General features: G+C 37.2%; 1 protein-coding gene across 1 annotated transcript; it reads right to left on the reverse strand.

The window, feature by feature from the left end:
* Positions 1-1,673: 1,673 nt before the first annotated feature.
* On the reverse strand, positions 1,674-3,868 carry LOC137573539 (glutamine synthetase 2 cytoplasmic-like). The gene is made up of 4 exons (XM_068285484.1): positions 3,427-3,868; positions 2,593-2,927; positions 2,342-2,533; positions 1,674-2,266 (listed from the first exon to the last, which is right to left on the reverse strand). The coding sequence occupies exons 1-4, from the start codon at positions 3,608-3,610 to the stop codon at positions 1,874-1,876; spliced, it is 1,104 nt and encodes a 367-aa protein (XP_068141585.1). The 5' UTR covers positions 3,611-3,868; the 3' UTR covers positions 1,674-1,873.
* Between the last annotated feature and the right edge of the window lie 10,425 nt (positions 3,869-14,293).

Below are 14,293 nucleotides of genomic sequence, written 5' to 3' on the forward strand. Positions count from 1 at the left end.
TTTGCTGCAAGGCGGCCAGTCACAGATCCCTTTAGCACGTCATCATAAAAAAAAGAAAACGTACATTTATGAGACGATGCTTTGTAGGAGAGAGGAAAAAAATGCGTAACAAATGAAGTAAAGAAATATGTAACAAAAACCGAGCTCCAAATGGTAATAAAAACAAAAGAACACCAACAACAACAACCAACACCTGTAACAGGAGCCTCTTCTTCTTGGCCTGATTTTGTTGTTGTTGTTGTCGTTGTTTTTGTTGTTGCCTTTATGCGTTAAGTCATTAAAATGAAAATTTATTATGCGAGGTGTAAGAGGAATGGGCGGCTGAACAGATGGAGAAGAAATGAGAGGAGGAGGGTGGATGAGAAGTAATGCTGTGGATGGATGTGAGTTCTGTGCACATATCTCATTAAGCCCAAACGGAATGCTGCTGCCATAATGAAGCCAATAAAGCTTTTTATCTTAAAGAAAAACAAGAGTAATGTGATTTATATCTATATCCAAAAGATACACACAAACAGAATGAATTATTCAAGAAACAAATTTTGAAACTGACTGAAATCATGAAGAAAAACAAAATTGTCATTCATTCGCTTCAACTACTTTGAAACGCTCTCAAGACCTGAATTTGTAAATAATTTTCCAATACAACTTCACCAATGTAACTATGTGAACGATTTCACTTGTTCAACTCAACGTTGAATTAACTGAACTAAAATCTCGACTAACTTTGCCCATAAAAACGTTTATATATATTCTTGATTCTCTTGATTTCCTTATTCCCTGGAACATAAGATAAAAACATCTATCTAAACTCATTTTAAGAGCCGATTGTTCCGATGGTATCTTAAATATGTTTATATGTTTTTATATTATAACGAATACGTGGTCGGATCAGGTCGAGTCCTGGATATACAATGCCTGCAGTATTTAGAAATCTACATGAAATATAAGCGCTGTAGGGCTATGAGTCTTTTATGTTGATTCAGAAAAAGAACTCGTCTCGTCGTGCTGGTTAAAACTTAAGATCTTAATAAATTCCAAAGATCTTTCGCATAAATTCCCTGCAATCGCCATCGAGTTTCTAAGATCAATCATCGACTTAATTTTATATCCACTGCCGTCCCATGGATGAAGTGCAAAGTCATCGTAGTGGGCAAATGAAATGCTTCCATCCTTACACGCAATCCGAGCCAACGTCAATAGTTTCATTAAGTGATCCGTTTTGACATTCAAAACGTCTTTTGAGTATCCAACCAGAGATATAACTCTTAATGGGCACCGTCAAGGGTTTCCATCCATCGGAGATGCTTACTTCTATGAGTTGTTTATATCTGACCAAAATGAATATACATACTCTTGTTGGTGTTTAAATGCAAAGCCATGTGCTGTAAGCGTTTTGACAATCTCTCTGGTCCCATAGATAATCCAGGTTGCGTTTTGGCTTAGACGAGATCTTGCCTCTTTACCAAGTCGTTTTCAAAGCTAAATCGCTAGGAATTCCCCACTGTTTTTCAACTTGCTGTTCTCAAGTCCGCACCAGATGTCATTGAATTTGAAGCTGAGTTCAAAACATTTATTCACTTACGGCTAATATCGCTCTCAGCAAATGAAGCATTTAAGAAAAACATTTAGGAGGTGTAACATACACGTATTAATAAAAGAAATTGGTTTTGGATTCGAAAGTGAGAACAGGTGTCATCCGATAAAATTAGAATCGGAAGCAAGCCTGAATGTAAAGGGAATTTTGATGGTTAGGGTATTGAGAGGAGGTAAATGTTCTACAATTATTTTGTTGGATGTCAAGCCTCGTCTTTGTAACAATTTAGGTAGATCCGGGGTCAGTGTAACAATTAAAGAAGATACAAGAATCATTCTACTCGTCCAAGCAGATAGTCCGCAGAATGGCCTCCACTACGGAATATGGATCGCAGTTCGAGCTGGGCCTTCGGTCCTCGAAATAACCCTTGCCGTTATTATTGACGCTACGTGGAATGCGTATGCTACTGTTGCGACTAGCGACACCGGCGCTAAACTCGGTAAAAGAGCTCGTGCAATGTTTTCCAGTCAAACGACGGGCATTGTCCAGACCTTGTTTGGGATCATAGGCACGAATGTGACGCTCATGACATTTAGAGAGCTTGTTTATGGCTTTTTGAATGTCTAAAATTCCACCATCCTCTCGCATGGCCTTTGTAGAGACATTGGTGTGGGCTCCAGCAGCACTCCAGTCGCCAGGCATTGGTTTAGGATCCAGAGTAACTATAACCTACATACATAGTGAAAGAAGAAATCAGTTTTAGTCAAATGATATTGAGAGGTACAAAACAAGGTATCAACTCACGCCACATTCCTCCGCGATGCGATGGAGCAGGAAGCGAGCCATCCACAGATCATCAGCGATGGTAATACCGGAACTTGTTCCCACTTGAAATTCCCATTGGGCTGGCATGGCTTCAGCATTAGTGCCAAAAACGTTGATGCCGGCATACAAGCAGGCACGATAATGAGCATCTGCAATATCGCGACCAAAAACCTATAAAAAAGGTAAATGTAGCGATACGGATTTTAGAGATCAATGAATGCAAAATTTACCTTATTGGCACCAATACCGCAGTGGTAGGATCCCTGTGGTCCTGGATAACCGTTCTTGGGCCAACCCAATGGATGGCCATCAAAGTCCAAAAAAGTGTACTCCTGCTCAATGCCGAACCAGGGTTCGAAATCCTCACACTTCTTACACACCTCAAGGCAACTCTTCCTGTGGTTTGTTTTGGCGGGAGCACCATCGATTTTGCATGTCTGGCACAGCACCAGAATGTTATTCCCACGGCGTAAAGGATCCCTATAGATAGCCACTGGATAAAGGTAGGTATCTATATCCGGCTTCTCGTTTTCGAAACAACCAGGGTAATCCCAAACGGGTAGATCTGACGCAAATATATGGTAAATTTATTATTAAACCGAGGTAGAAAACAGAATCTAACGTAGTGAAAATAAAATCACTATTTAGCCACTTTAAGTCGTCATTTCGTATGAGAAAGTAGTGTGCTGTGACTCATCGATGGAGCGACAGACAGACCTCTATTAGTGTATAACTAATTCAAATTACATATCTAAATGGTAATGGCAACGGTTAAAACGTTACATAGCTTGATTTTAGGTATGAAAAGAAAAAAACGAGCATAAAAGAACGAGCACAATTTAATAGGGGTCGGCACAGAGAAGGCCATCTTTGGGTGAGAAATTTAGATTCGAAATATAAAGTTCAAGCTAATCAATTTAACCACGTGTAGTCTTCCAACAAAGCGACAATATTGGCCATAACAATGTGTAATTGCCGCTCCTCACCTTAATTATCATCCAAATCGACAATTTCTGTGTGCAGTTCACAGATTAGACTTAAATTAATATTCAATTAGGACTTACCATTTGGACTCGATGGCATGAAGTCTAGGGTGCGATCCTTGCTGCGCAGATCCACTCCTGTGCCATCGATCCATACGTATGTAGCTTGGACAACACCCTCCTGAAGCGGCAATGACATATAACGATCCAATACGTTCTTATTGCTCCCCGTATTAGAAGAGCCTTTGAGGATTACACCGGACATACTAAAATCCAAACACAAACGAGGCCAGTGACTAAGAGAGTGCTTTAATTTCAAAACTATCGTTGTTGGCCGCGGGGATCAGCAAATGTAACTGTGTTCTATTTAGCTTTGTGTTATTATTAGTTGATACGCTGGAATACGTCTGAGCTGGAAAGCAATATTCCAACTCAATTTATAGATGTAGCTACTACTATACAGCAATAACAATGACGCAAGTATATCTACGCGACGACTTTATACCGTGTATACCGTGCACCATGTGAAAGAAACTATGACCAAATGAATCTATATACACTCTTGAAAGCACACGTGCACTTCAGCGCCGTCATCAGCCTAGAGCCAGCTCCGTTTTTAGAGTGAAAAACGTTAATTCGGCATGGTGTTAGTATTTAATAACAAATGTTAGGGTGACGAATTTGATTGCGATAGTTTAAATATTAGAGAAGAAAATCAATTTTCTTGGAATTACAGTTGCTTGCCTACAGCACGAGTCAGCAATAGAAATTTGGTAGCTCTAGCCTTTCATCCGGACTAGCAGACGGGCGGACGGATGTTTATATCGAATTTGGCGACTTCACATGTAATTTCACATGTTTCTTCACAATTAAAAAGTCACTAAGATAAAACCTGGTATTTAGGTTTTTTATTTTCCTAAAGATTCATGACCGATCTGTCCAACCTTTGAAGTAACTCTATCAGCTCATTTAAAAGAAGTTTACAAAAATCGTCGCCCCTTCGTCGAAATACCATGCACCAAGTAAAACAAATGTTTAAATTTATAAGTAAATTTAAATTTTTATGTATTTAAAATTTATTTTACATGCTGCAAAGCATGCAAATGCGATCTCGCTCATTTCACAGAAGACGGAGAGGAAATTTTAAATAAAGTTCATCAACGTCAATACTAGACGATCTCTTAGTCGCCGATTTCTAGGTGTTCATACCAACGGACCCACGAAAAGACGGACGATCAACTGGACATGTCTGGATCGACTGGACTATTAATGCTGATTCAAACTCTACATACTTACTCCTGAATGTTACATAAACGTTGGCAACTTTACATAACGGGTGCAACTCCATTAGAATCTCGTCTTCGTCTCGTCCTTAACTAAAAACTCTGACCTAGTTTTGATTTTAGCATATGAACAACAAAGTCCATATGTCCTACAAATGGATTTAATGCTTCATCTCAATTGCTGACATCATGTAAAACGGTGGAAAGCAAGAAGTCTGCAGCATGTATGTATATAGTTAAAACATCGGGCTAAGCCTTGATCTCTGAGGTCTGACCTAAATACTTCATGGTTGGCCAGCACTCCTTGTAAAGCTCCTGCAATAAAACTTTTAGTACGAAATGGTAATGGTGTTGTCTAAAGACTACATAAGTATGTTCTCTTTGGAGAACCGAATTGGAAAAGTACCAACAGGCTGATCGCTAAGAGGTCTGTATCCTATTCGATACAAAAAAAGGGACCTGCGTCGTATATGGCATGCACGGAGTTGTTTCTGACACCGATCTGAATACTACTGGGCTCCAGTAACCTCAAAAAGTTCTAGAACCATTTCCTCCACACTGCATATAGACAGTACATATGTATAAACAATATTGCACCGACCTATTAATTGACCCTTCAAATCCATGCATTCAACAGTATTTTGAACTGCAACGGTACATCTAGTAGCTTTTGATAACCCGCAACAACCCGCTCTTGGTTAACATAAGAAATCTGAACCACCATATGGGACAATGCCCAAATTGCAACCGGTTGATTATTGTCTAAAATATTAGTTTAGAAAAGCAAAGCGCATTTAACTGCCAAACATCTGCCAGACATCTGTGTCATCTGGATTCTGTCGGGTTTTAGCCTATTAAATATGGCCTAAACTATCTGCAAGAAAAATCCGCCTTAATTTTTTACTCTAATAATCAAAATCCAAATCCAGTATCCATGCTGCATGAAACAGAATCAATATTTTTAGAAAATCCTTTTTTAAATTTTGCTTAATGGTGGGATGCATCGTTTGTTTTAATGGGAGCTATATGATATAATGATCAGATCAGACAAAATCCAAGATTTACAATACCTGGGGCGTAGTAGGCCCTAAAAATCTCGAGGTTTTTGAACGAAAACTGCTGTCGTCTTCATTTGGTCACAGTGGTTTGAATTTGGTCAGAGTTAGTCTTGTTAGTTTTTAGGCTTATCCATTTTGGTCATGTGATATATCTTGTGTTATATATGCATATATTAACTTTAAATGCTTGTTAGACAGGAAATATTAATAAGCTTTTTCTTTTGCTTTTCGGACAATATTTCTTTGTCGTGTTTAAGTCTTTAAACCGGATTAGTGAAAAGAGTTAGAGGTATTTCTACCTTACCCTTTATATACCCCTTCGATTTGATTCTCAAAGCTCTCCATTTATTAAGTTAGCTGCGGATATGCCCTTAAAGCTTCTAGACGGGTGAAACGCTACGATAAAAACCTCGATAGTTAGCGTTAAACTTTAATGTGCGGCGGATAATTAGAGATTTAAATTAAAAATAAGGAAAAGTATAATACAAATATAACTCAAACTTAAGGTGCCACGGATAAGCGTATTTAATGTGTCGCGCAGTTCGTTTAAGGCTGATATCCATTATTGATTGAATTATAATATTAAAGGCGGATTGAATTTATATCTGCTCTCATTTCGGGCTCAGGTTTCCACTTTCACTATGGCTACGAATAGCAATTGGATTACTTTCTGATTTCGCTTTAGTCCATTCAAACTTCTAAAACTATAAGAGAACAGAGCATATACTTTTCGTAGTTTGTCTTGTCAAAAATGTCAGCAGTGTCAGAAGCACATCGAAAGAGCGTAGCATTTTCAACTCTTGGAACAGATCAATTCTCAAATTGGCAAAGCGCTTGATAAAACTGTTAATAGCGTTCGATTTGGTTTCGACCAGATTACCCAACTGGGCTTTTCATGCTGATAAAGAATATAGATTCATTTTGGGGCCTCGTCTGCAAAGGCTTCAAAGATAAAAAGTTTATAAAAATTAAAAAAAAAAAATGTTTAAAAGTGTTGATTGGAATTATGACTGCATAGGTGGACACTAAAATGATCCACCGGAGACGCCTTTGGGCATGGGTTTGGAAGTTGTTGAAAACGGCAAAAATAGGGGCAATTATATTAAAAATTTAAGCGTATACCGTATAAAATAGTAAGGATATTTTTTTTTTGCATTTAAGGTGTTTATAAAAAATGTCGGTATCTATGGCTCAATTTTAATTCATTTCAGCACACAAAATTTTAAGAAAGTTCTTTTTAAGAAAGTCAAATAAAGTTGTTTTTTTTAGGCCTTTTTAGAGCTCAAGTCCCCATGTGTGGTTAAAATCAGGATAATCATAAAGATATCTCAGTTATTTCAGCAAGAGTAACAGACATTTATTCGGGGTAAGTATCATTTGCAACAAGTTAACTAAACTTTAAAGTTTGAATTTCAGCAATAAAACCGATTGCCGTATAAGAGAATTGATGTGAAGAAACATGACAATTTTATTTATATTTAATATTTGTGACTCGTTTCATATCTGAACGACCACAACTTTCTGTTTGAAGCTTCTGACCCCTTTTATTTGCTAGGGGGAACATAAATTCAATATTCTAGCCTAATCGATTACATTTTCTCTTGATTTCACACATTTATATTAATGTTTTTTATCATTTAGTTTTAAAGAAAAAGAAACCAATCAAAGTTATATTTGTGAGTTAAATTTATTTACTTAGCTATTCTACAAAAATAATTTGTCCAAAAGTAAACGAACGACGCCGACAAATATATATACATATATACTGACCCAAACCCACTCAATTACAACTTTCGCCATAGCATATGGAACAACAACTATTAAGTCCAACCTTTTGCCACACTACTCATCTGTCTTCTCTGCCGAAATAATCGCAATCGCCGAAGCTGTGGACATGTTTAAAAGCAAAAAGGGAAAATATTGCACATGCTCGGATTCCTTATCCGCTATTGACGCCATAAGTAACACAAACAACAGGAATACTACAGCTCATACATAAATACATAACACCTTACAAAAAACATTCCCAAAATTCAAACTACTCTGGATAACAGGCATGTAGGAATTGCAGGAAACGAGAAAGCAGAGAACGAAAAACGCAGCCAAAGAACCACTTTTTGCCAAAGACAACGTAAAGGACATACTAAAATACACACATACATCAAAAAAACACATCACTTAAAAGTACAAACACATTTTTCAGATACCTCTTCCTGGTACCAAAGCTTGAATGGCAAGAAATATAACAGCCTATTCAAAAACAATCACCCTTCCCTAACACGTGCAGATCAAGTAAAAATTACTAGACTTAGACTCGGTCACACAAAAATCACTCACAAATCCTATTTCAACCGCACCCCCAGTGTATGCCGTGACTGCAATCAAAACATTTCAATAGAACACATACTCGTCACCTGCAACTTCTTGACAACTCAAAGATACACAATATTCTAAAATACTAATCCCCTGCAATGCCTCTCAAACCCCAGACCTCCTAACATACTGAAAATCCTTGAATATTTTAAAAACACAAACCTGTACATTCATAGGTATTTAAGACACATCCATAGTTACCTAGAACCTAGAATACATGGGCTGAAGGCCTACGTTGTATCCAAGTTGAAAGTTGATTGAAACTCCTCATCATTTTGATTACGATTAGTAAAATAGACAAAAAGGTAAAATATTTTTTAGAGACCATATCAAGCTGCCCTTGATATTCCTCTTTTAAACCCACAATTAGGATTACATCCTTTCCGTTTGAGAAAGCAGATCTTTCCATGGTTCTCTGGCTCAGATACTCTAAACCATTAAACTCGTAACCAAAAATATAATAAAATTGTTGAAGATTTTGTAAATCTATTTTCATTTGAATCAGTTTCTAAACCAAGGGAATCATAGTAATCGTAGTAAATGTTCAACATGTTTAATAATGGTAGCTCTCTTCGTTGGGCTAACCTTGTTCTGACTTAATGATCCCAGCAATGCTGGCTTTAGCAGAGAGAATCCTACAGATTTTATCCGCATTTCATATGCAGAACTAAACTTTTGTGTATAATTTATATGCTCGCTTGTTAATATCTTTTCCTTCCTCTTATCCCTCTCGTTATCTTTCCTACTGATTCTGCTATCGTAAAATAATAGAGTGTGCAATATGGTCTAGACAATGAGCGACAGGAGTGGATGAGCAGGGGCGTGGTGGTAGTGGTGGTGATAGTGGTGGTAGGAGGATTGCGGCTGTTTTGATGCTTGTCAAACAAATTATAAGCCACTGGCAGTACCGCAGCCGCACGCAACTCAAGTGCCTCAACGAAAAGCGGTTTAACCACTCAATAGTCTTGTTGTAGTTGTAGTTGAAGTTGAGCTTTGTTGTAAAGTTTTGCTTGTGGTGGGGTCGGGGGTCAGAGTGTGGGGTAACAGGGAAGAGCTCCACTAAAGCAGCTTATGGCTAATCCCCGCATATGGCAAATGACATAATATATATGTATATATATATACATATAGATATGCATGTAGATGTGAGTACACATACTCGAACTCGTGTGAGCATATGGATATGTCTCCGGGCTAGAGACACAAATCTGACAAAGCAATTTTTACAGTGACATAAATTTCTCATACGCCCCGTTTTCATCTCTCCTTCTTGTTATTGAAAAATCAGAAACCAAACCAGGCTAAAAATATATAAAGCTGTTTAAATAAGATACATATGAACAAGAGGCAACTATTTTTCAAAAGCTACTCAAAATCATTTCGATGAAGAGTAAATTAACTATTGGTAGTAGTTGCGACTTAACTCTTTTGCAAGTTTAAGTTTTAACCTTGAGTCCGTCTTTAATATTTGCCAGAGAGCTAAACAGTTGAAAAAATATGTACATACATTCTCAAAACAGTTTAGTTCTAGACTAAGAGCAGTGCACGTGAAGTAAGGTTTTAACATTAATCGAATAGTCAAACATTTTGAATCAAAATAGTTTGCCTTTCACGGGCTGAAACTTTGAAAACTAACCAAAAATGGGAAAAAAATGTTGGGAATTGAATATTACAGTTTGTAAATTCCGCATTCTATTCTATATTAAGCGATTTATTTACTGACAAGATTTACAGCATACTTTTCTACAAGTTATAGAAAAACCATAGGGCCGTGGCTAATATCGACAGCATCGAAGTTTGTATACCCTTGCAAGTTTTTTGTTACTCTTTTCTTATCTAAAGCCGACAAAGTGGAAACAACGACATAACGAAATAATGAACTTATTGATGAAAGTCTTTGTTTACCACCGATTGTTTTTATGGACGCTATATCATATAGTCCCCTGATCTTGATCAAATTCGGCACAGTCATTCACAGATATATAAAACTGACAAATGTTAAATTTTTTTAGCAATCGCGTCAAAAGTATAATAAATTTCATACTTGTTTACCTATTTTTCGTCTATACCAATAGCTCTTAAGATGGCTAACTAGAACGCATACTCACCGACGAACGGACGGACGGACTTGGCTATATCGACTCAGCTTCTCATGCTGATCAAGAATATATTTACTTTATGGGGTTGAACAATCAAAAGAGACAGTCTGTATAAATATGTCGCGTAATTTGGGGTGGTTGATACATCAAAATGTCATAAGGCGGGAGAAATATTCAACTTTTGTGTGCTTAAGTATATACATATAATATAGATAAGATTTGATTTCTTCAAATCATAATCAGTAGAGAGGATTTTTGAAGAAGTTAACCGATTGCTTTGATATATGCCTCCGGGGCATATTTATACCCTTGCAAAAAGGGTATATTAATTTTGGTCACAAGTGTGCAACGCATAGAACGAAGCATCTCCGACCATACAAAGTATATATATTCTTGATCAGCACGACGAGACGAGTTCAAATAGCCATGTACGTCCGTCCGGATCAACGCAAACTCCTCCTAGACCTTAAGAGCTACACAGCTGAAATTTTGCACGTAGGCTTGTATATACTGCAGGGGTTGTATATCCCGGATTCAGCCGGATCGGACCACTATATCATATAGCTCTCATACAAACCCCAAAGTCACGAACATTGACTTTTCTCAATTACTTCGTTAATTTCTGTGCTATTATCGTGAAACTTAATAAATATTAGAGAGTTTATTACGCCTATAAACTACTGTGCCAAATTTGATCAAGATCGGATGACTATATCATATAGCTCCCATAGGAACGATCGGTGGAAAACAGTGACTATGATCAATATCTTCGTTATTTCCTACGATTGTAGGCCTTTCTTTCGCAAACATAAGCCTTTTCAGATAAAACGTTCTTCCACATTGATGGCTAATAGGTAAGGAAAGAGTTACCAAAAAAGTTGCAAGGGTATACAAACATTGACGCGGTCAAAGTTAGCCCCGGCCCTCTGGTTTTCTTGTAAATCATAATCAATTGTCTATCTTATCAAGTCTTTGTCTTTTGGGTCTTATCAAGTTGTTGTGAGAAAGTGTGAATGGTATTTAAAATTATTATAATTCAAAGGCCTGCTTCATATCTATGCTATATGTATATAAATTTGATCTAATTAAAAGGTATATAAAGCAGACTTGCAGCAGAAAGATAGTAGTTAACAATGAAAGTTCATTGGATTTATTTGGCAGTGTCTGTCCTGACACTTTGTCAATTCTTTGGTATAGAAGCTCTATCGGCATTTAATTCTTCAGTCGAGTTGTTTGGGATCACAAATTCCACATTGACCAGGTAAATCAACAAAATTAAATAAGAATAAAGTGGAAATAATGATTTTTTCAAATTTTCTATGATCAAACAGTGAAGAAAACGTCAAATATGTTGATCATGCAATATATCATACCTTAACAACGTGTCCATATGCTAATGGTGAAGAAGGCATTTACGAAATTACCGTTCCTGGACTTGATCCGTTCCCAGTATTATGCAATGCTCAAATTGCAGGAGCTGGTTATATCGTGGTCGCCAGTAGGGCAAATGTCGAAACGAATTTCTATAGAAATTGGAAGGCTTTCAAAGTGGGATTCGGAGACATGTCTGGCGATTTTTTCTTAGGACTAGATAAACTCCATGCCATAACCAAATCGCAGACATATGAGTTATACTTTCAATTGGAGGATTTCGAAGGAATCACAAGATTTGCTCGGTACGATGAATTTTATATTGAAAACGAGCATGAATCGTATAGAATGGCTAAATTGGGAACTTATACTGGAGATGCCGGTGATTCTTTGACTACGAAATCAAAATTTGGGGAATTTTCAACATTTGACAGGGACAACAACGCAGATTGCGCAAAAGAGCGTCGAGGCGCTTGGTGGCATACAATGTGCACTCTTAGGTATTACAACAGAGTATTAAGTTGTTTGGGTATATTTATACCATATTTTTGTTTTCTTTTCCAGCAATCTATTTGGAACGTATTATGAAGGGGCTCATAATAGTAGTTTGGGTTGGACTGGCATGTCATGGGAGACTTTGCATGGGCCTTACTACTCAATTAAAGCCATGAAAATGATGATCAGGGCCAAAAATTTGTGTACCTGTTGAAACTCTAAGCAAAACAATTTCGTGTTACCCCTATATTTTTCAAGTTTCTATAAGCCAATTAAAACGTAGTCCAAGCTTTATCGAACTTCTCCAACAATTGTCCACTTGTCGCCTTCTTCGGGTATTCAGAAGGCCATCTCTGGGGCACCTTAAAGGATATCCCTTAAATGACAAAATATCTCTCATTCTTGATCATTAAATACTTTAGGAAATACTTTAAGTATTAAATATTTTATTCAAAAATCCACAATGATATAAAGGATCTACATACGTAATTAAGCGAAATGTGAGGGTTACCTTTAGTATCAAATCATTCAAGTACACAAGGAGCATCTAACATAGTTTGAGCTTCCAGCTCTAGTGTTCTAGGACGGTTGGAATATTTTTTGTGTACACGAGATGGATAGAGAGATGAATAGACAAGAGAAAAGAGAGAGAGAGAGAGAAGGAGAAAGCATTTGCAATTTATTTGCTGCATGTGCAAGTAAATAAATATAAACATAAATAATAAAAGCATATTAGTGCAGATTTTAATTCGTTTTTATTAAAATGCGCACATCACGGAAAAGGATGGGTAGCCGAATGGTAGGGTAGATGGTGGGGTTGGGTGGACAGTGGGGAACTGCTGTCTGTTTGTTTGGTTTGTGGCTTGCCTCTGCCTTGATGGTTGTTGCTGTCAGAGACGGTTGGAGGCACTGAAGTGCGGAAGACGCACTTACATCACTGCACAATTTTTACATTAATGTGAAATGTAAAGTGGAAAAGAGACAACTAGCGAGAAAGCGAGTAGGAGATAGGGGGGTAAACCGCCGTGGGAAATTAAAATAAAAGGCAAACAACTGGCACTTTAACAGTAAAAACAAAAACTATATAGTATGTATGTCGGATTATATAGCTGTCTGTCTATCGCATATGGCGGGTGTTGTGTGTGGGGTGGGGAAGGGGCAACAATGGCATTTTTGTTTTATTTTTCATCTTTTCATCCTTCATATGAACAAAATTTCTTTGTGAAGCCAACAGTGAAAAATTCCAGTTAAATAGATTTTAAGTTTTCCGGATTTTTTTTGGCTTTAAATGTTCAAGTAAGTAATGTTCTCTCAATTTTCAATATTAAATAACAAGAACTGATTGAGAATCATAAGCAAGTTAATAGTATTTTTAAATTGTTCTTAGCCAACAAATTCAAAGATTTCACGGCTCTGTTGGGATAATGATCAATTAAATCAATAGGAAAAGGAACTGCCTTTTTGTTTGCCACAAAAAAAAGGACACAAAACGATTAGCTCCCCAGGGAGCTAGTTCATTGGATATGTCAATAACACAACCGGACAAAGTTCAATCAGAAGTAGAAGACAAACTGTTTGGTGGAACGGGGAGGTGAATGTGAAATCTATTTTTTGTTGTCAAGTGATGAGGTGTCAATTTTCCATGCTGAAAGTAAACTCAATAAGACGTTGCCCCAATTTGCATAAAATGAGCATTCACCATACACAGCGACACATGCGGGACACACGCAGGATACATTAACATATTTTTAATGGAACCCAGCATGGAGGTCGCTAGAGGGAAGGATTCGAACAGCAGAACAAACAGTAACCGGTAGAGTAACAATATGGCCGCTGGTGTCATTTTAGCCTTTTCCTCCTTCATTTTAGTTACTTTTTTTTTGGTCATGTTCTTTCTTGAAAGGGATTTTATTGATGCCAAACACGTTTTGTGTTTTAGCCTCGAATGGGGCTGGAAAATTTGAATACCGAACAACAGGTAGGCACACAATCCTTCCCCATCACACTGGAAACATCAAGGTGTGGAAGTTAACTCAGGCCACAACCGTTTATATTCATTTGCTATGCTGATTAAGATAAATGTTGGTTAACTTTCCAAGCAGATAAACGCTTGCGAGCAAACCAGGTAATAAATATTCTTCATATCAGCTAACTAAAGTATTACATCATATTTATAACAAAATATAAGGATCCTGTAATTAAATCCACCTGGAAATGATTTTATGATCAAAAACATTGGGTTCAATTGGAAACCTTCACATACATCTTG

The sequence above is a fragment of the Drosophila tropicalis genome, unplaced genomic scaffold, assembly GCF_018151085.1.
Source record: "Drosophila tropicalis isolate 14030-0801.00 unplaced genomic scaffold, ASM1815108v1 contig_413, whole genome shotgun sequence".
NCBI lineage: Eukaryota > Metazoa > Arthropoda > Insecta > Diptera > Drosophilidae > Drosophila > Drosophila tropicalis.

Excerpts from the sequence above, each read along its gene's own strand:
- LOC137573539 (XM_068285484.1), bottom strand. The coding sequence starts at position 3,610 with ATGTCCGGTGTAATCCTCAAAGGCTCTTCTAATACGGGGAGCAATAAG. Across the intron at positions 2,534-2,592 it reads GCGGTATTGGTGCCAATAAG|GTTTTTGGTCGCGATATTGC; the intron begins GTAAATTTTGCA and ends CCTTTTTTATAG. Across the intron at positions 2,267-2,341 it reads GCATCGCGGAGGAATGTGGC|GTTATAGTTACTCTGGATCC; the intron begins GTGAGTTGATAC and ends CTATGTATGTAG.